Source organism: Cricetulus griseus, chromosome 8 (genome assembly GCF_003668045.3).
Source record: "Cricetulus griseus strain 17A/GY chromosome 8, alternate assembly CriGri-PICRH-1.0, whole genome shotgun sequence".
NCBI classification, from domain to species: domain Eukaryota; kingdom Metazoa; phylum Chordata; class Mammalia; order Rodentia; family Cricetidae; genus Cricetulus; species Cricetulus griseus.
The window spans coordinates 44,903,338-44,924,133 of NC_048601.1; the positions used below are offsets into that span (position 1 = coordinate 44,903,338).

Sequence of the window (20,796 nt, forward strand, 5' to 3'; positions counted from 1 at the left end):
CCTTGAACTTCTGAGATATTTGGAGATAACCATAGCCAAAGTTTTCATGTTGGGAAGGAGAACATCTACACATAGTCAATGTGCTAGGAACACACACACACACACACACACACAGAGAGAGAGAGAGAGAGAGAGAGAGAGAGAGAGAGAGAGAGAGAGAGAGAGAGAGAGAGAGAGAGAGAGAGAGGATGACCTTAAACTTGTAACCCTCTTGCTTCTACCTCCTAAATGCTAGGATTGCAGTGTTTGCTACCATGCCCAGTTCATGTGGTACTAGAAATTGAAGCCAGGGCTTTGCGTGTGCTCGGAAAGCCCCCAATCAGCTGAGCTGTCTCCCAGCCCATTGATGTCTTCCAGTGAGATCATTCAAGATATGCTTCCAACTTCTCTAGGCCTTCTATGGAAATAGTTGTTCCAATTATGGCTCACTTTTCCTGTGATCCACTGCCCAGTTCTTTTTCGTTATTTGGATACAGGTGGGGTGAAAATATATAAAACTTGAGTTCCCAAGTTTCCCCAAGAAAAATCCAGTAATATATGGTGTCTCCAATAACAACCTTTCCTTGTCCCTCCTGAGCCCACTCTGATTTCTGTCCTCACCAGCCATTCATTCTTACAGGTGTCAAGGTAGCTCTTTAGTGGGAACATAGTATCTGCTTACATAAGACACCGTATCTAAGGACTCATGGGTAATTTCACTCAAAAAAAGGAAATGTAGACACATTCAGGGATGTTTTCTATGTAGACTGGCTAGAAGATTCATTGGACTTTTCCTTTGCCTGGAAATGGGAAATTGGGGTGGGGGTGGGGGCAGCCCTGAAGGGTTTATCCTGAGGTCTTCATGAGGGAGTCCCTAGACCTGTGCAATAACAAAGCCTTTCCCTTCCCTTTTCCTTATAGGCCCTGCAGGTGGCAAGGCAGCTCCTCCTTCAGCAGCAGCAGCAGCAACAGCAGCAGCAGCAGCAGCAGCAGCAGCAGCAGCAGCAACAACAACAACAACAACAACAAGTTAGTGGATTAAAGTCTCCCAAGAGGAATGACAAGCAACCAGCTCTTCAGGTAGCAATTCTCTTTCAAAAACTTACTCTCATACCCTTTTCCATGGCTGAGGAGCTGTACAGAGGCGGATTATCAAGACCATTGCAAACTACCTGAGGAAATCTTGTGCAAAATATGTGTTTTTAGTTTATGAGCTGAATATGATGTCATAAGAAAAATATCTATTTGAGTTTTGGAAGTTTATTGGGGGGGTGCTGTTTTATGCCAAAAGTTTTAATGTTGGGAAGAATTCAACTCATAACTCAACATGCCAGAGGCTCATACATGTACAAAGCAGCACTGCTCACATCCATCCACCCACCCATTCCTACTTCACTATCCCTCCTTTCCAACCCATGCCACCATTTTCCTACCTTCATGTTGACTCTTTCTAGTTTCCGCAAATAAAGAGGGCAGACAGTACTTGCCTCTCTGAGTCTAGCTAGTTTTGTTACTGATAAATCCTCCATCTCCAACCATTTTACTGTGGTCATTTTGAAGCCGGTCTTTGTGGATGAAATGATTCCATTATTGTTAATCCACTTACCTGGTGATAGGCGCATAGGCCAATTCCACATCTTTGCTATCAGGAGTGTGTGAATTTCATGTCTCTATGCCAAATATTTATTTTCTGGTGCTTCGATAAAACACCATGACTAAGGCCACTTGAATGAAGGCAACTGCAGGATGAGGAGGTTTATTTGGGCTTACCATTCCAGAGATTTAAGTCCATCATGGCTGAGAGGCATGGCAGCAAAAAGCTGAGAGCTCCCACCTTCAACCCTGAGTATAAAGCAAAGAAAGTAATCTGGAATGGCATAAAGCTTTTAATCTCCTAGCCGGACCCCAGGGACATAATTCCTCCAGCAAGGATGAACCACATAAACCTCCACAAACAGCGCTACCAACTGGGGACCACGTATTCAAATACCTGATACTGTGAGGGACATTTTATATTCAAACCTCAACTGATTCCATTTCCTTTGGCTTATTCCCAGGAGTGGCCTAGCTAAGTCATATCATGGTTCTGGATTTAATTTTTTATGGATCCTCTTACTATTTTAGGACCCTTCATCATACTTTTCAGAGTGGCTAGATTAATTGACCTCCCCATTGAACAACATATGAAGTTCCTTATTCTGGAGACATATTTGCTATTCATAACTAGGGTAGAGGGTGCAGAGTTGTTCCTGATATCTCATTGGTTTTGGACCAAGGAAGCTGGTCACCATTCCACAATGTCCAATGCATCGTCCAAAAAGGAGTGCTGCTTAGCATCTCCAGATGTCTGCAGTGTCAAGAGCTTCTATTTGGCCTCAGGAGGATATAGCGCTTCTGATATTATACCCAGTAATGAGTATAATAGAACACATGCCCTCCTTCGGTAGATGTTTGCAGAATGTTTCTGAATCATTAATTGAAAACGGGGAACAATTTTTATGAAATGATAACAAAAGAAGATTGTTTCAACAACTTCTCATTTCAGGCACATCGAGGCCAAGAGGTTAATAGAGTAGAAAGAGGAATGAGTTCATAAAATCTAATTTGGATTTGGGTCTTGGAGTAGAAAATTGCGATAGAAATTTCAAAGAAACTTGAGTCAGGGTATTTATGCCCACAGTCAAGGTAGGAGATGGGTATTAGGTGCCCCCCAAATGGAGGCTAAGGATGGGTTTCTCACTGGAAATTTTGTAACAATTTGTGATGAGCAGTGACACCATGTATTAGTAGTTGGTGTACGATCTACATGTGTGGACTTCTCCCTGGGTTAGGATAAATTAATGCTGACTTCCAAAGTACCCTTCACAGATTGTCCTGTCCTTGGTATGCCAATTCTAGTTCTCCTACTGTGTCAGGGAGACTGTCCCTCTTCCAAAAAAGTTCAACCTTATAGTGACAGGTCATTGGGCAAGTTGAACGTCGGCATGAACTGTTTACAAACTCTTCCAAAGACAGCTGTTTGGTAAACTCCCAGCAACTGGCTCCCTCTTAATGTAGTGTGGGCGCGGGTGCGGGAGACAGCTATAATGAGGTGCAGTGCCGTGGAGGGTGGATGTCAGGTGTTGTAAGAAGGGCTTTGTTGTGCAGATGTCTTAAGAACAGCTCAGGAGGATGAAATATGACTGTGTTGACCTTTCAGCTGTGAGCTTATTTGTCAGGACTCAAATAAGTTGAAAGGATCAAACTGAACAGTTTCCGTAGTCAGTCTGGGAATTGTGTTTCAGGGGTCAGCAGCGGAGGCCACATTGCAGATTCCATAACATAGCCAATTGTTGGTACATATTAAAGTACCAGGGCATCTCCTGCAGACAGAGACGCAATTAAAATTCTAATTTATTAATGTATACAGGGAGCTGGCCCAGCCTGTCACTCAATGATTCCAATGCCTGTCCGTTCTTTGGCCTCCTTCTTGGAGCCTCTCACAGCCTTGAAAATACTAGGAGTCCTGTTGAATTTATCAGGCCTCAAGTGCATTGGGAAAATGGCAACGTAGTATTGGTAAGAGGGATATCTGTAGTTGCTTTGAAGTTTTTAAACATATTCAAAGACACTGTCCAATCATAGTGCTGTAGAAAATTGAATACCATTTATTAAAAAAATAAACTGGATTTGTTTCCGTGTGTGTGTGTGTGTGTGTGTGTGTGTGTGTGTGTGTGTGTGTGTGTGTGTTTGATGCATACCAAAGATTGACACTGAGTGTATTACTCAGTCCAGCTCCCTTCCCCCACCCCCCCTTTTTTTAGACACTTCACAACCTTGGTTGACTTAGAACTTGCTATGTAGACCAGATTGGTCTCAAACTCACAGAAATCCACTTGCCTCAGCAGTAAAGGGTGACACCACCATACCTGGCATTCCGCCTTACTTTTTGAGTCATAGTCTCTTACTGAATTTGAACCCACCATCAATTCAATTAGATGGCTTGCCACTGAGCTCCAGGGATCCATCTATCTCTTCCTCCACAGATTAGGATTACATTCACAAATCTCTGTGCCTCATTGTCACATGAGTGCTGTGATCTGAATTACCAAGGAGCTGTCTCTCCAGCCACAGTGCTTACATTTTTAAAACGTGGCATTTAGGGTAATGAATTGAGGTTCATTAGGGCTAAAATAGATATGTGAAGTAAAGTTTCAGGGGATTTCTTTCTGAGGTTTCTATGTCTTCTTGACCATTAAGGATTTTATCAAACAAGCCAATGAGTCTGACATGTAGCATGTCACGAATCATACTAGGACAATGGGTCAGCCACTGTGATGTGCTTTGCTCTTCAGTCCATGCAGAAAGGAAGGAAGGACAGTGGCTATCGTGAAGGCCATTCTGCTAGGATCATGCTGAGTTTCTTATTAGCCAACAATGCTAGAGCTGATTAGTGGAGAATTTAAACTGATTTTTATGGGTTGTTGTACATGTGTGCGTGTGTTCATGTGTGTGTGAATGTGTGTGCTGTCTTTGTGTCCTGACCTATTGTTGAATATAGTCACTAGAATCCAGTAGGAATCTTTATTAGTTTAGCTGGCCTTCTACTAACAGAAAGGAGAAATTACTAATCTCGGTTACTCGGTCTATGGTCTATCGCCTTATTATAGAAAGACATATGTTAACTTGGTGCTTCTCGGAAGAGGTAACCTTGACATTGAAATCTATCCCAGCATGCATTGTCCTCGATGGGTGTCTCACCTGGAGTAGCTCTGAAATAAAAAGGCAGTTCTCTTGTCAATCCGCAGTTTTCCTCTTCGATATCCTTGCCCTTTATAACTACATTTAGAGAGACCCATGTTAGCAGATTTTAGATCTCCACAGAGGCAGGCTTGATGGGTATGGAGGATTTGATCTCCCAAGGACTTGAGATGGGGGGAAGAAGGGAAAAGAAGCCTTAACCCCCCAAAGATACTATGGCTTGTATTTGACGAGACAAAGAAAAGGGAAAGTGAGATGAGACTATTAAGTGGTTGCTTGGTAGAGATAGAGATCATGAGCCCAAGGCAGACTTCACCAAAGTGGACTAATTTTACCAGGAGGGAAACACATGCTCAACCACACCCAGTGCTCCAGTGCTCAGAACACAGCCTGGTTAATTGATGAAGAAGGCATGAGCCAGGGATATAGGCTGCTTTGGGGGTTATTTGTTTTTTTGCCTATCATTCTACATTGTCTTTTTGCTTACACTGTTCATTTGCCTAAATTGAAAATGGGCTCCACCATAAATTCACAATCAGCATGTTCTGGGCCCTTAGTGCTAGGGGCTGGGTGCTGGGTGCTGGGTAGGTGCTCAAAGGACCCTAAACTGTTGACAGAGCCCTTGCCTTTAGGATGCTCTGCAGCTATAAATGAATTAATTTGATTTTGCTCAAAAAAATTACAGGTGGGTAAAAATAGTAGGCTGCCTTTTATAAATATTTATATACTTTTGAAGATTGCTTAAACAAGTGAAAGAAATGCCTAATAGTGCAGGTGCATTTATAATCTCCAAAGCATGAGGCTCTCCTGGCTAGCAATTAGTCTGCAATAGATAAGCAATTTTTATTGATCAAATTTTGGAACATTGACCGCCATTTCTGGGTAGTGATTCCTTTTGGTTCTTTAGGTATTTTACTTGTTGGCTGGAACACACACACACTAGAAGAAAGTCAAGTGACACAGTTTCTCCTTAAAAAGTAAAGGTACACGCAGGTTCTGCATCATGTGAGTCCAGACAGAAAGCCAGCCTTGTGTATTGCTTTCAGCAGGAAGCTGTCCACTACTTCAGGCTGGCTGTAAAGACTGTGAACTTGAAGCCAGGCATCTGATCAGTTCCTCTTCAGTATGTCCCTTTCCCTCCAAGGTTATGAGCTGTGCAAGCCCCTGACCCAGGAGATTACCTCCCATCCACACTGGAAAAATCAGTAGTGAAACCTATGGTGACTACTAGATTTTGACTCAGCGTCCAGCTTTGAGGTTAAAACACAAGATGCAACAGGTGTCTGGTTTTGTTAGTCATTTTTTTTTTATTTGCAGTTATTTTAAATGTGCTTTAGGCAGCGAGGTTTTTGTTTTGTTTTGTTTTGTTTTGCATTGGGTTAATGCCACATAGTATGTCAAATCATTTCTGTGCCACTCACTAAGGAATAAGTTGCTAAGGGGAAATCCTTAAAGGAGACTTCAGTTTTCTGTTGTACTAGTGAGATGCAACAGTCAAGGAATACCAGCCCATTAATTTTTTTTTTTTTTGGTGTGTGTGTGTGTGTGTGTGTGTGTGTGTGTGTGTCTGGGTTAGGAAAGTAGGTGACTCAGGTTATTAAATTATATCCCTTAATGTTCAAGTGAGCAATGCCTACAGCCAGCATCTCTGTAATGGGCAGAACACCAGTGTTCTACGAGAGGTTACGAGCTGCCTCCTCTTCCGTGTATATTCTCTTAGCCACCACCGAATGTCATAGTTTCCATAAGTAAGCAAATCATTACATTTCCATATTATAAACAAAAAGCCAAACCAATAAAACTAATTCCACTGTAAAGATCTGACTTCTGTGGATGGGGGGCTTAGATCTGCTTAATTTCCTAATTGCAGCTCTATGTGCATCTTTTTGCATACAAACACTTGCATGTGTGTCTTCCTGTGCCTATGCGTGTCTGTATGTGTGTGTGATCATCAGGGCAGTGAGCAGCAATGAAGAAGGATGATTCCTTTTCCCCAAGGCTGATTGCTCCTCTGAGCTTATGTGTGTTGGAACATGGAATACTGTGTTATAATCACTGCACAGGCTAGGAGGTGGAGAGGGGCAAGGGAAAAAACATACTTGACTGGTCAAAAATGTGTAAATTGCTGACAAAATGACACATGTAATTAAGAGTGTTCCTACCATTTTACCTTGTGGTTTCCACCTCCAGTGTTGAAAAAGAGAGTGACTCCCACCTCGCTAATTACCATTATCACTGAAATGCTGGGGTTGGAGTCATTAGTTCCATGTGCATTTAATTAGAGGAAGGCTGAAATTGGATTTAACTTATTACTTTTTCATGGATCACTTTCTTGTCATCACTTCAAATTGGATTGCAGCCCCAGGTAACTAATTATGAGAGCCACAGGATCAAGAGTGAAAAAAAAAAAGGTAATTAGGAATAACACTGTCGGACCCTTGCTGGTCATCTACTTGTGCTTCAGGAAGGGGGTGAGGGGAACAAAAGAAACAAGCGTATTTTGCAGTATTACAGACAGGGAGTTGGAGCCCGGTGTAGTTGCTAAGCATCATGGGAGTGTGTCACCACCCATAGAGGCTTCTTCGATACACAGCTGAGTTGAAGACGTTGACTCCATGTGATTCCACAAGCAGTGACTTCATACCTAGATTAAACTTGTGAAAACAACAGATTGGGTGGAGGTATGAGGCTTCTCAACAACTGTGTCATCTGTGGACCCCAGGTATAGGAATACAGCAAAGCTGTGGAGATGCCTGTGCACCAGCCACAGTGTATTTTAAGGCCAGGGAGCTAGAATTTAATGGATGTATTAATGTTCCAGAACCATCATTCATACCTGACAGGAGGATATGTCAGTCGGCATTACAGTGAGGTTTAGAGTTAATTATTTGGAGTTTTTGTCGGTTTCCAGCATCCTACAATGTTCAGGTCATTTCCTTTGCCTTCTGGTTTCTTCCCCTCCATACCCGCATAGCCCAAATTCTGTAGAGGCTTCCTGGGTTTCTCTATCTCCTTCCACCCTCATTGAAAATACTTTAAATTATATTGATTCCATGTGTTGAACAGAACTCAGAGCTACAAGCAATCAATTTTATAGACATTGACTGAAAAAACTTGATGACAGTTAGAGGATGTGAAAGGGTTGGATTTTAAAGTCCCAAGTACTAAGTGTGGAGATGGGGTGTATTCGTGTGTGTTTGTGCTCCGCCCCCCTCTCCGTGTGTGTGTGTGTGTGTGTGTGTGTGTGTGTGTGTGTGTGTGTGTCTGTGTGTGTGTGTGTGTGTGTGTGTGTGTGTGTGTGTTCTTACTAGCCAAAGTTCCGTGACTCAGATTCGCTCAAGAAGTGGTTCTTAAATAGACCAGAGGGGCTGAAGAGATGACTCAGTGCTTAAGAGTGTGGGCTGTTCTTCCAGAGGACCCAGGTCAACCTCCAGCACCTTCATGATGTCTAACAACCATCTGTAACTCCAATTCCAAGGGACCCAGAGCCCTCCTCTGGCCTCTGTGGGCATTGTGTGCATGTGGTGTACAGATATACATGCAGGTAAAATGCCCTCACAGATAAAAATAAGTACTTATTTTTGTAAAAAGAACTAAATAGACCAAATGCAAGTCCCCTATGGTAACTCAGTGAGAATCTCCTTATGAAATCTCCTTATGAAATCTTACGGGGAGAAAAACACTTGGTTCCCCATTAAAATGACTCACCAAGCAGCCGGCTAGAGTGCCTTTATGTTGTTTAAAATCTGTTTTAATGTTCTGCTAATGTAAGCAAATAACGGTGATTCAGTGGTGAGTGACTTTCCCACCCTAGTGAGCCAGGCTTACTCTGGGTGTCACTCAGGATGAGCCTTCCAACCCCACCTCCATACCCCCCTCATCAGAGGTCACCACGTTAGCATTACTTGCAAAGTGATAAAACACCCTTCCCGGAATTACACGTCTCTTTCCTGTGTAATCCTTCTAAGCAAACTGGCAAAACCCAAAATAGTAATCATCAAGTCTAATGCAGAAAATTAAGGCTTTTTGGTTGGTGTTGTTGGAACATCTTAAGTTGATTTAGGATTTTTGTACACAGTATTCGTCTGTGGTTGAAAAGGGGGCATGCTGAGGTCAAGTGATGTAGTGTTTTCCATTTTTCCATATGAGCCTCTCAGTGTGCGATAAAAGCGAACTCCTTTATTTTGTAAGTCTGCAAGAATTTCTGATGAAGTGCAGAGGTCAGTGACGTTCCCTGTCAGTTTGAGCAGCCAGTATTTGTTAACTACTGGTTTCTGGTTTTTCTTTATTTCTCTCTCTCTCTCCTCGTGTGTGTGTGTGTGTGTGTGTGTGTGTGTGTGTGTGTGTGTGAGAGAGAGAGAGAGAGAGAGAGAGAAGAGAGAGAGAGGAGGGAGAGAGAGGAGGGAGGGAGAGAGAGAGAGAGAGAGAGAGAGAGAGAGAGAGAGAGAGAGAGAGAGAGAGAGAGAGAGAGACTTTTCTTCCCTGATCCCAGCTCCCTGTACACTGTGACACTTTTCTGACACATGCCCAGTGAGGTCCTCCAGTCTGAAACTTATTAGCACACAGCCTTGGACCCTGTCCAGTGGTTAGAAAATTTCCTGAAGCCTAGAATAACAGCATTCAGTGCAACACCATGGACTAGAAACGACAATGGGAGTAGTCGTGTTCCCCTGGCACCCTGCCTGGTCAGGAAAGCCAGCTGACCCGAAAACACAGTAAGGCAGAGGTCACACATATGGCATGGGTGCATAGACTTTGATCCTTGGAGAAGTCCCTCCTGAGATTGTGGGCATGGCAGTCTTTCCCCTTAGCTGGTCATTTCAGTGGGTTCACAGTCTCGTCGGCGTGAGCTGTAAGAACATGAAAGCAATTAGAGAGCATGAAGCCCAGATCATATTTTTCACTTCTGAAAGTAGTGAATGTAATCCTTCATGCATGCATTCATGCTTTTCAAACTGTAGTGACTTGAAAGTCACTCTGTCCAGATCCTGTGATCAAGACACCACCCTGCCCTGACCTCAGAAGAGTTATGCCGTGGGTCAAGTTCAGTTAAGCTAGCTTTTCAGACAGACATCTGTCCAGAACGATAACCATAATGAAAATAAACACTGAGGGGTTATGCAGAGCTTCCCGGTAGGCAGCTACTCGACAGTGGCTCTGTGGGGGGTTTAGCACCGTCTCTGTCATATACTTGTGTACCTGCTTGATCACAGGTATGTGAGTGCATGTGGAGGTCAGAGATCTGTGTTGGGATATCTTCCTCATCCACTTTCCACCTTACTTTGTTTATTTGTTTTTATTTACATGTCTATGTGTGTCTGAGAGTGTGTCGCATGGGTGGGGCGGCCAAGCATCAGATTCCCTAGCAGAAGGTTGTGAGGCACTGTGATGTGCATGCTGGGAACTGAGTTCAGGGCTTCTGGCAGAGTGGCAGGTGTCAGGGCCTCTGGAAGAGCGGCAGGTGTTTTTAACCACTGAGCCCTCTCTCCAGCCCTCCCACTTTATTTGTTGAGACAGGGTCTCTCAGTAAACGTGGACCTCACTAATTAGACTGCACTGCCTCAGGGATGATCTTGTCTATTGCTTCCCGCTATACAGAGGCCCAAGAGCTCCACAATGCCCAGGTTTTACTTAGGTCCTAAGGATCTGAACTCGGGTCCTCATAACAGACCCTTGACTAATCATTTCCGAAGCCCTCACTCTTCCCATCTCCCAATGAGGAAAGTAGTGCAGAAGAGTGATCTTGCCAGAGGCCATGAACCTGATAAGTGACCCATCCAGGACTCCCGCCCACATCATCTGGCAATATAATCTGCATCGTTTTAAAGCTGCCTGGAGCGTCTCCTGGGCACGGCTGGCAGGCACAGAGAAGGGAACAGAATGGGCGTGGCTGACGCCTGGTGCTCCCCCTAACCACCAGACCACATGGTCTCCTAATTTGGACATGTGTTTATGGGCATGTCTGAAAAATAGCGCCTGTAATTGAAATATGCACTTTCTAAAGGGAAATGACGCTTGGGAAAGAGAAGAAAGCCGAGTATTACTCAAAGCCTGCAGACCACTCTGTAAGTAATTGTCTAAACGCAGCCGTTGAAATTGAGAAGCAGTTTGGAAAATGTACAGTTTGGGAAATTTGTGTTTCGATGTAATTACGGTAGTTGTGAGCTGATGTCATGCCTAGTAACTGTTTTTGTATTGCCTACGCCTTTGTTACCGAGTTGTGATATCATGAGCAAACTATTATAAACATACCATGGATATAGCATGCTTGTGTAACAAAAGATCGGGAACTTTTATTAAGTTTGTTTTGCTTGTCATATTGTAAAAATTTATTATGTGTACTGTGTATATTAGAAACAGATTTGGGTAATTCTGTCTAAATGAAGTCATCCCGGCTATTTCCAGACTGTCTGTTTTTGGTTGTGAATAATTTTCATACATCAGATGGTTGTCATATTTAGTTGTTCTCAAGATTTTAAAGAGAACATATCCCATTTTGAACTTTTGCTAGACTTCAGTCTCCTTGCTATTGGGATTGTTTGAGTTTGAAATTATTGCCCAGTAAATTACAGAGACCAACCACTCATTGTTTTTGAAGGGCCTGGGTTGCTGCCTTCTATTCATAGCTTGCCCCCCTCATCAAAAGAACAGATTTTTAACTACTTAAGTAGTAGAGTTTTAAAGCCGCCAGGACTCAACTGGGCAAAGAGCACCAGCCCTTGTCCTTTTTCGTTACAGCCTAGTGAATTATGCTGGTAAATATTCAGGCCGACAAAGCCCAACATTTACTGGGATTCCTGGTAAATGTGGATTTTAAATGGGTAGTTCAAAACCTTTGGGTGGCTCACACCTTCTCAACCACTCTCTTCTACTTTCTATGGCTGCTGAACGTTTAGAACCAGAATATTCTGTGGACTGCTTTAGCTTTTGTATTTTGGTTTTTTTTTTTTTCCCTCATTTTTCTTATCCCTACCCTCCAAATCTGGCTTTCTCCTCCTGAATAGTGCCACTGAATTCTGAATTGTCTCCATTCTATCCCATTCTAGTACTGCTAGTACTTTGGCTACCTTGTATTTGGGGGTGGAGCTGGCTTTTAAACTTCTTCAGATTGGAGCTTCTGGATTTGGTACCTTTTTCTTTTCTTTCCAGTTCTCTTCTAGAACCCATTACTGAGCCCCCTACAGGGTGTCCCCATCTTTCTTTCATCAGAAATGCATCAATGACCCCAAACCCATGGAAGCTGCTCTTTGCTACCTCCGGTCCTCACGCCGGTTTGTCTCCAGGCAGATGGCCCTGTCTCTGATCGTATTAGTCAGCAGGGCTGGTGTTGTCCTTGACTACCTTCTCACCTTCTCTGCATTTGTAGTCGCAACTGCCATCTTTCCTTCCGCCAGTCTCTTCTGTTCCTGCTCTGTGTTCCCTGCTGTCACTATGTTCTGGGGCTAGTTGTTCAGATACATATGCATGGATCTAGGCAAGGGTTTCACATCCTTCTTGCACCATAGCCCCCAGACCTGAAGCACCTTCTGTCCTTCATAAGTATTTCATGTTCCACATATTGTTCTAAACCATTTTGTATACACCATACCCACTGCCCTTCAGAACTTCAGTGGTGCCCCTTATCAGTCAGACCAAGTCCAAATTCTGCCTTCCCTTAGCTCTGCAGTAAAGTAGGAGCCTTGATAACATGGTTATAGCCTTGCAGGGAAAAATGGGAGAGGCACAAAAATTTGGATATATATATATATATATATATATATATATGTATGTATGTATGTATGTATATATTCATATTCATATATATATATATGAGAGAGAGAGAGAGAGAGAGAGAGAGAGAGAGAGAGAGAGAGAGAGAGAGAGAGATATTCTCTGTGTATCCTTGGCTGTCATGGAATTCACTCTCACTATGTAGACCAGGTTGGCCTCGAGCTTAGAAATCCAACTGCCTCTGCCTTCCCAGTGCTGGGATTAGTCCTCATGATAACATTTATAAGTTCAAAAAATATATAGAACTGCAGTGATCACCTGCCCCATTACCTCCTGTTTAGAATAATTAAACGTGGTGATAAATTATGTTTTACATTTCAAGAGAATATCTTTGTCTCCTTTTTTTTTTCAGAAAGAGAAGGTGTGCCCCATGACTTGAGCCCTCTCTCCTTCCTCCCCTTTCTCTATACACTGCCCTGTGTCTCAAGCTTCCTTTTCATTAGTTAATCTATGGATGCTGTGTAGTGGATTTCTTCTCAGTCCCTGGCTGTAGGACACACAAGCTACACATTCCCTTGTATGTTCAAGAATAGCCACTTTTCAGATGTAATGAAACCATTCTTAGTAAGACAGCAATACAATTATGTCTGGTATGTTTTTTTATTTAATAACACAAATGGATTGTTACTTAGTCTAGAAACAAAAGTAATAATAGTAAGCTGCATGGAATTATGCAGAGCAGAGAAATTCTCTTGGATCCACCAGTTTAATAGTGTTGGTGTTGGGGTGTGTGTGTGTGTGTGTGTGTGTGTGCTCGAGTGTGTGTCTGCCAGTGCTGTTTAAGAGATTGTGGGTCCAGATTAGACTCAGTAATTGACTACCCATGTCTGCCCAGGGCACCAATGTTAGAAGCAGTGGTCTGTTTACCAGGATTGACTGGCAACTGAAAAATGCACCAAAGTGGAAAAGTACTTGATTTTTGTTTGAGAAGCTTAAACTTTTCCTTGGTAGTTATGGAAATCCCACCCCAAGTTAAATATACACTTTGTATGTTTCTCCACCATCCTTGCAGGATACTGGGTAAATTCTGTTTGTCTCCAGCACTGTATCTCTTTATTGTCAGATCTGAGGTATGCTTTGTCCCTTAGCTACATTAACTGTGCAGGATGGTGTTTTGGAAATTCACGTGTCCAAATCAATATGGAAGGGAGGAGGTTGAATCATGATACTATTAATAGCATGACTCCCAGTGTCAGACTGACAAATCAAGTCCTGATAGCATGTTATTCCTGTGTGGCCCTTGAAAAGAAACCTCTCCTTATTTCCGTTTTCTCATCTAGAGAATGTGTCTGGTTACCCTGCCTACCTAAAGGTAATTTTGAAGGCTAAGTGATTAATGCCTGAAAGTAGCTCACACTGGGCTTGAGAAACAGTAAGTTCTCAGAAGAGAGAAGTCTTCTCATAATTGTGTTTTAAAGAGAAAACAGCTACTTGCAAGACTCCAGATTACATGTTTCAGTTTGCTTGTTATTGACCACCACCCAGATAGATGTTTGGGAGGTATCTTGGGAACAGTCTTTGCTGTATACTGACAGGTAGATATATCTGATGAAAACCTCAAACCTCCCATGTGAGAATCAAAACGATCATAGCTCCTATACCTGGGTCGTGTTAATATCTGCTGAGTTAATGCTTGTAAGTCTCTTGGACAAAGGGTAATAGGTAATTATGCAGGTGGTCCGTCATCTTTGGTCCTGGTATTTTTTAGCTTGAGTTGTAACTTCCCACCCACCCCAAAGCTCCTGTTTTTAAAGACTGATAATGTGCTTGGGAGATATTGTGGCATTTAAGAGTAAGTACTAAGTTAGGGGCATACTCTTGAAGGCAGTATTGGGGCACCCCTACTTTCTTCCTGGCATCTATTGGTGAGTGACTTTCCCAGACCACAGGATTCTGCCATGTTGAGGTGCCTCACCACAGCCCTCAAAGCACCCATTGACTTCTGAAACCAAGAGGCTCAATCAACCTTTATTTCCTGTAAGTTGAGTCTTTTAGGTAGTTCATCAATACTGAATGGGAAGCGATTTCTGTTGCTGGCCCTGTTGTGATGGGCTAGTTCCTCCAATATGTTATATTATCCATGAATGAGCATCATACTATCCATCGTGGTGTCCCTTTTCTTATGCTAGGTAGTCTTCAAAGGCAAGGAGAGTTGATAAGTTGATAATTTGAAATCTTAACCTCCTACTCACTCCTGACCATGCCTATAAGGAGTTAGACAATCTGCACAAGCTTCGTGTGTGTGTGTGTGTGTGTGTGTGTGTGTGTGTGTGTGTGTGTGTGTGTGTGTGTGTGTATGAGCATGTGGAAGTCAGAGATCAACCTTGGGAGTCTTTCCCTGGGTGAAGATATTTGTCTTTCACTGGCCTAGAACTCACCAAGTAGTCCAAGCTGACTGGCCAGTGAACCACAAAGATCTGTGTGTCTGTGCCTCCCTGGTACTGGGATTGCAAGCACATGCCATCACACATGGCTTTTTTTTTTTTTTTTTTTTTTATGGATTCAGGAGGTCAAACTCAGGTCCCCATTCTTGTATAGCAAGCAGTTGACCAACTGAGCCATCTTCACAGTCTGTTCTGTAGGTGCTTCTTTCATGAATGAGTTGCTAAATGAGAAAAGGATGAGTTAGTCAATGAGAGAGTGAATGGATGAGTGAGGAACTAGTGAATGAGTAAATGAATGCTTGAGATGTATAAGCTAAAAGAAAGGTAAATTGATAAACTGCTTTCGATAATGAGGATGCGTACCAGTCTCAGGTTCTTAATCCTCCAGCAATGTTTCAAGACCATAAACATCATTAAAAGACTCTAAAGGCTGTCCTCCCTGAATTGGACCTCAAATTAGTGAAATGCATGTTGGGTAGGGAGGGAAAACTAAGGGAACCTTGTCACTGAGGGTAGGCTGCCCTAATGCCCTCTGCCTGCTTTTATAAATTTGCTAATCTGTTTAGGTATAATAATGGCAGAGAACTTTAATTCATAAGCATAGAAAATTAAAGGAGACTAAAGGCAAAATACGGAAATGTATTTGGTGTCAAGATTAAGTTCAATGAAGCATAGCAAAGATGGGAAAGATTATTAAATATACATGGAGGGCGGATGGAAAATACACCTAAATCTCTCATTTTGAAAAGAATTGGTTTACTTGACTATTTGGAATAGTATCACACTCAGGAAAATCTAAGACAAATGCAAGCAAAACAGAATTTAATTGAGCTATTATTTTGCAGACTTTGGCTTAGTTTCAGACAGTCTAATCAAATTGTGCTTTGCTCAAATAACTAATGTTAAATGCAGCCTACCAACAGATGTTTAAAGAGAGCCTAATTGGAAAATCTACATCCTGGATTTAGTCTGTCTCGCTGGAAAGAAAATAGCTTCCAATTTATGTCTTTGAGGACGACACTCAGTGACAAGGGTCACTGAAAAGACAATGTTTTCTTCAAGGAGGCTTGGTGCTTGGGTGGAATTATTTTGAAGCGTCAAGGATGGCACTTTAGAAATTCAATTTCTTGGAAATTCTCCAGCTCAATGCCATGTAGAAACCTCCAGAGAAATCTCCTTTATCATATGACATCACCGGGGTCCTGTTACACCCCTGGATTGTGTCAGTGGTTTGTGTGCTAAAATTTCTACTGAGCCCTTTCCCAGTTCTGTCCGGCACACATTGATTGATGGCATTTCATGGTGCAGTCAAGGGGTCTGGGTGACGAAGTTGACCTTGCCCCTCGTCTCAGTTTCAAGTTTGTATATATAAACTCTTACACCTGCCATATTGCTTGGAATGTCTCATGATCTCTGCAAAAATAGAATTTGCTTTGAGAGTAACTCCTTTCTTTCTTTAGACCAGGGGTCAGCCATCTTTCTCTGTAGAGGACCAGATAGTGAATATTTTTGGCTTTGTGGCCATACTGTCTCTATGGCAACTACTCACTGTGCTGTTGTCATGTTAAAACAGGAACAGACAATACAGAAATGAATGAACGTGGCTGTACTCCAGCACACTTGTGGGCACTGAAGTTTGAATTTCAGATTTTCACATGTCGTGGAATACTCCATTTTTGTATGGTTCCCCCACCCCCACCCCCAATTGCTTAACAATATAAAAGCAACTATTTGCTCCCAGGCCATACAAATACAGGTGGTTGGCCAGATTTGGGCTATTATTCACTGACCATTCCTTTCGACAACTTGGAGGAGAGTTACTAAAGACAGAAGTCCAGCAGCATCACGGAGTTCCATGCATTAGTAAGTTTTCTTAGTGCTGTAATCAAATACCTAACAATTTGGGCTCACAGTTCCAGGGACTAGATTCTGTCATGACTGAGAAAGCAGGAGCTGATGGCCACTTGTACGGTCAGGAAGCAGAGAGATGACTGGTGGTGTTCAGCGTGCTTCTGCTTTTTAATTCATATCCAGCATGCCAGCCCACGGAATGGTGCCCACTTACCATACCTACCCCATTAGGATGTGTCTTCCCAGTTCATTTAACACCGTCTAGGAAATCCCTCTTAGATATACCCAGAGGTTTATCTCCCAAAGGATTCTAGATGCTGTTAAGTTGGCAATAATTAATCACTATACCCCGTTAACTACTATAGAGTGGGGTCCCGGCATGCTTGGAGGAAAAGGCATCTTGCCCCCACCTTCTCAGGGGGGCTGCTAGACCCCACATTCCCTGCTTCCTGTCTTCTAAGCTCTGTGTATACACTGCAGTTGGTGCAGGTGTGGTAGTAGCAATTCTTCTCTCATCTCTTGAGTTGCAGGGAAATGACCTTGGATGGCAGGGCAACTAATAGCCCATACCACATAGTAAGAATCCAGACGAAATCACTCTGTCAGGACTGTCATCTTTCATAATAGCTTCATAATGTACCTGACTTTATGACAATGAAAGAATCTACTGCCATCTGCCAGAAAATACTTCACTATCTAAGCCTAGGATGTCTGAGGTAGGAATGGCTCCCCCTTGAGTTGGTGAAGTGTCGTTGCTTCACCATGAGAGGCGTCTTGAAGTGCCTGGTCATGTGCTTGTGGAATTTCCCTCCATTGTTTGCATTTTGAAACCAAGCATGTCTGATTTCAATAAAGTGTCTTACCTCCAGGTCTCAGTTTCATGTCTGCAAATGACTAGTCAGTGGCATTCAATCCTGGGAGCACAGCAGAATAAATAGTTATCACCCCCAAGCCCCAGGACCCAACACTTCTTAAAGTCACAGGACACTGAGCTGTGTCTCCTGGAAGAGAATCTTGAGCAATTTTTCTATGTGTAACAGGAAACTCAGTATACCATGTAAGAGTCTAGTAGTCATCCCCTTCTCCCCCCCCCCACCCCACTGCCACACTAAGAAGCCCCTGAAGTGACATCTAAGGAGAGTGCTTGGAGTCCTGTTAGAGGAGTCAGGTTGGGATATACATAATATAAGGCATCTCTTCCTTTCTATGCCCTCATGCATTTCTGCTTTGGATTTAGTCTCTATGCCCCATAGTTTTATGATGTATGTATGCTCTCTCTCTCTCTCTCTCTCTCTCTCTCTCTCTCTCTCTCTCTCTCTCTCTCTCTCTCTCTCTAATTTGGCATTATTCTTAATCCTACCAAGTTGGGGACTACTGTGTCTTGATAAAAATCACTTACCTGATTTTCTGACTGAATTTTTGGATACCTTTCAGGTAAGTGTTGAGGCTGACCCACATCTCAGTGTCACACCTGGCTGCTAGTGTAAGGCATATGTCAATGGGGAACTTGAGTGCTGTTTGCAGTGCAGACTCTGTGTTTGTCCAGGACTTTCCTTCTGCCCATGCTCCATAAACAAAAGCCTGCTCTCCTCATTGTGCAAAATTCAGGAAGAAAAAGCACAAAACAGCACCACAGAGCCAGGAAGACATACCAGGGCTCTTGACTTCTGCTATATTGGTATTGGGTAAGATAACTCTAATCTGTATGTTTGTTTCTATTAAAAGCTTCTTTAGTCTTCCACTTTGGTTTTAAAGTTTTTGAAATGAGCAGATACAAGTAATAGCATTGTTCAGTGGTAAATCCCATGAGATCCATGTAGTGGTTAGGATGATGGTCCCTTAAAGTAGCACAGGGTGTGTGAGGCCAGAATGCCCACAGTCTAACAGCAAGCAGCTAATCTTTCCTTTGTATCTCTTTAGCCACACAGTTTTCCAGTTGGAGTTCTACCAAAGAGAGAGATTATATGATCTATGTGTAAATATACATACATTTATGTATATATGTCTTATCTATTGAATTATTGGCAGAAGGTCAGACATTTCAGAGACAATTTTGAGAGCTGCAATTTTAAAATTATACACAGATAAATTTGAAAATAAGTCATTCAAGCCAAGCATGGTGGCACACCATGCTTTAATCCCAACACTCATGAGGCAGAGGCAGGTTGATCTCTTAGAGTTCGAGGACAGATTGAGTTCCAGGACAGCCAGGGCTCTGTTAACACAGAGAAACCCTGTCTCAAAACACCCCCCCAAAAAAGAAAGAAGGTAAATTAATAGTTCAGTGTTTGCACAGCACTATTTAGAGTACTGGCTTGGGGAAAGTATTCCAGGAGCCTCACCATTTTACATATGGTGTCATTTCCAATACAATATATTAATGCTTAATTGAAGAGTGCAACTGTAGATGGAAAGCATGATTAATGCCTTGCTGAAACTCTCACTTAGATTAGGATTTGGGCCGAGAGGAGCCTGGACGAAACTGTTTGAATCAAAGGTTCATGATACCTTCTGAGGCTTCCCAGTGCACCCTCACCTAGTCCACCCTGGTGTGGTCCCTGGTGGGTTTTGGACCTGCTTCTAAAGCTTTCATATGCCTCACCTTGCTTGCTGAGGGACTAGCCTCTGCTAATGTCCTCATCTCCCAATGACGGTATGACCTGAAACTTTAATAAGAAACCCTTAATAAGAGAACGGGTATTCAGAACAGGCATTACTAAGCAGACCCATGGTCCAATCCGGGCCTTTTTCCCTTTAGTAGGACAGAGGAGCCAATCAAGTTGTACTTTGTTAAAGGTTAGGTGTTAAATCAAGAGGATAATAACAGTTCCTGGAAAGTAAAAGTATTGGAAATTGACATGCCCTTGCCTACAAGTAAGCTTATTGGGATAATGCCTAGGAATTCATTTGTTTACTGCCACAGCTGGTTTTGTTTGTTTGCTTTTAGCAAAATTGAGTGGTCTCAACACAAGAGTTTGGTCTTCGGTACTTCTTTGAGGAAAGGGATGTAGGCAAACCAGAAACTTAATAGATTTATAAAGAGAGACATTTTAAAAAATCAAACAATTGCTGGACGTTGTTGGCACATGTATTTAATCCTAGCACTCAGAAGACAGAGGCAGGCGGATGCCCATCTCTGTGAGTTCGAGGCCAGCCTGGTCTACAGAGCGAGTTGCAGGACACACTCCAAAGCAATACAGAGAAATCTTGTCTCTCAAACAAACAAACAAACAAACACCAGTTGACTTGGGAGCAATGCTGGATTGTTTTGGAGATCAAGAACACAGCTTTTTTTTTTTTTTTTTTCTTCTTCATGAGAAGGTTATTGACCTTCTTCTCATTTGATTCTAATTAATATGGTGACTGATCATCAAGATTGAGAATTTTATTATTAAAATTTGGTGTAATTTAACCTCTGAACTCTAAGAATGTAGCTCAGCTTAGTGCTATGGCAGTTGCTTAGCCTGCTTGAGACCCTTGTTTCTATCCCAGCACCCCCCCACACACACAACCTGTACACCACACACATACACACCCCATGCACAGACACATACACCCTCCACCCACAGACACACCCTCCACATATACAGACAGACACACACCACATATACAGACAGACACACACACACACATATACATACCACACACATACCACATGCATACACCACACACATACACACCCCATGCACAGACACATACACCCTCCACCCACAGATACATACATTGGCAGACAGACACACAACATACACATACCAAACACAGGCAGACATGCCACACACACATACCACATATCACACACACACACACACACACACACACACACACACACACACACACGTATATATCACACACACAGAGATACCACACATAGAGACATGCCACACACATATGCCACACAGACATACCACATATACATATCACACACACACAGACACCATGCATACACAGACATGCCACACACACATACCCCTCACACACACACACAAAGTAAAAGTAAACATGAGGATAGAGCAGTGGATTAGTGGTTCCCTCACTAAACCATTTCTCCCCATGCCTGCTCACACTTATGCTT

General features: G+C 42.7%; 1 protein-coding gene across 11 annotated transcripts in view; it reads left to right on the top strand.

Moving 5' to 3' along the window:
- Foxp1 (forkhead box P1) overlaps window positions 1-20,796 on the top strand; it is a 603,661-nt gene that overhangs the window by 451,511 nt on the left and 131,354 nt on the right. For 10 of the 11 annotated variants that reach the window (XM_027428970.2, XM_027428965.2, XM_027428964.2 and 7 more), the window contains one exon: window positions 901-1,059. In XM_027428970.2, coding sequence (XP_027284771.1) covers window positions 901-1,059 — 159 coding nt within the window. Of the gene's footprint in view, window positions 1-900; window positions 1,060-10,655; window positions 10,785-20,796 lie in introns of those variants that run through there. The other variant, XM_027428966.2, reaches the window with a different exon arrangement.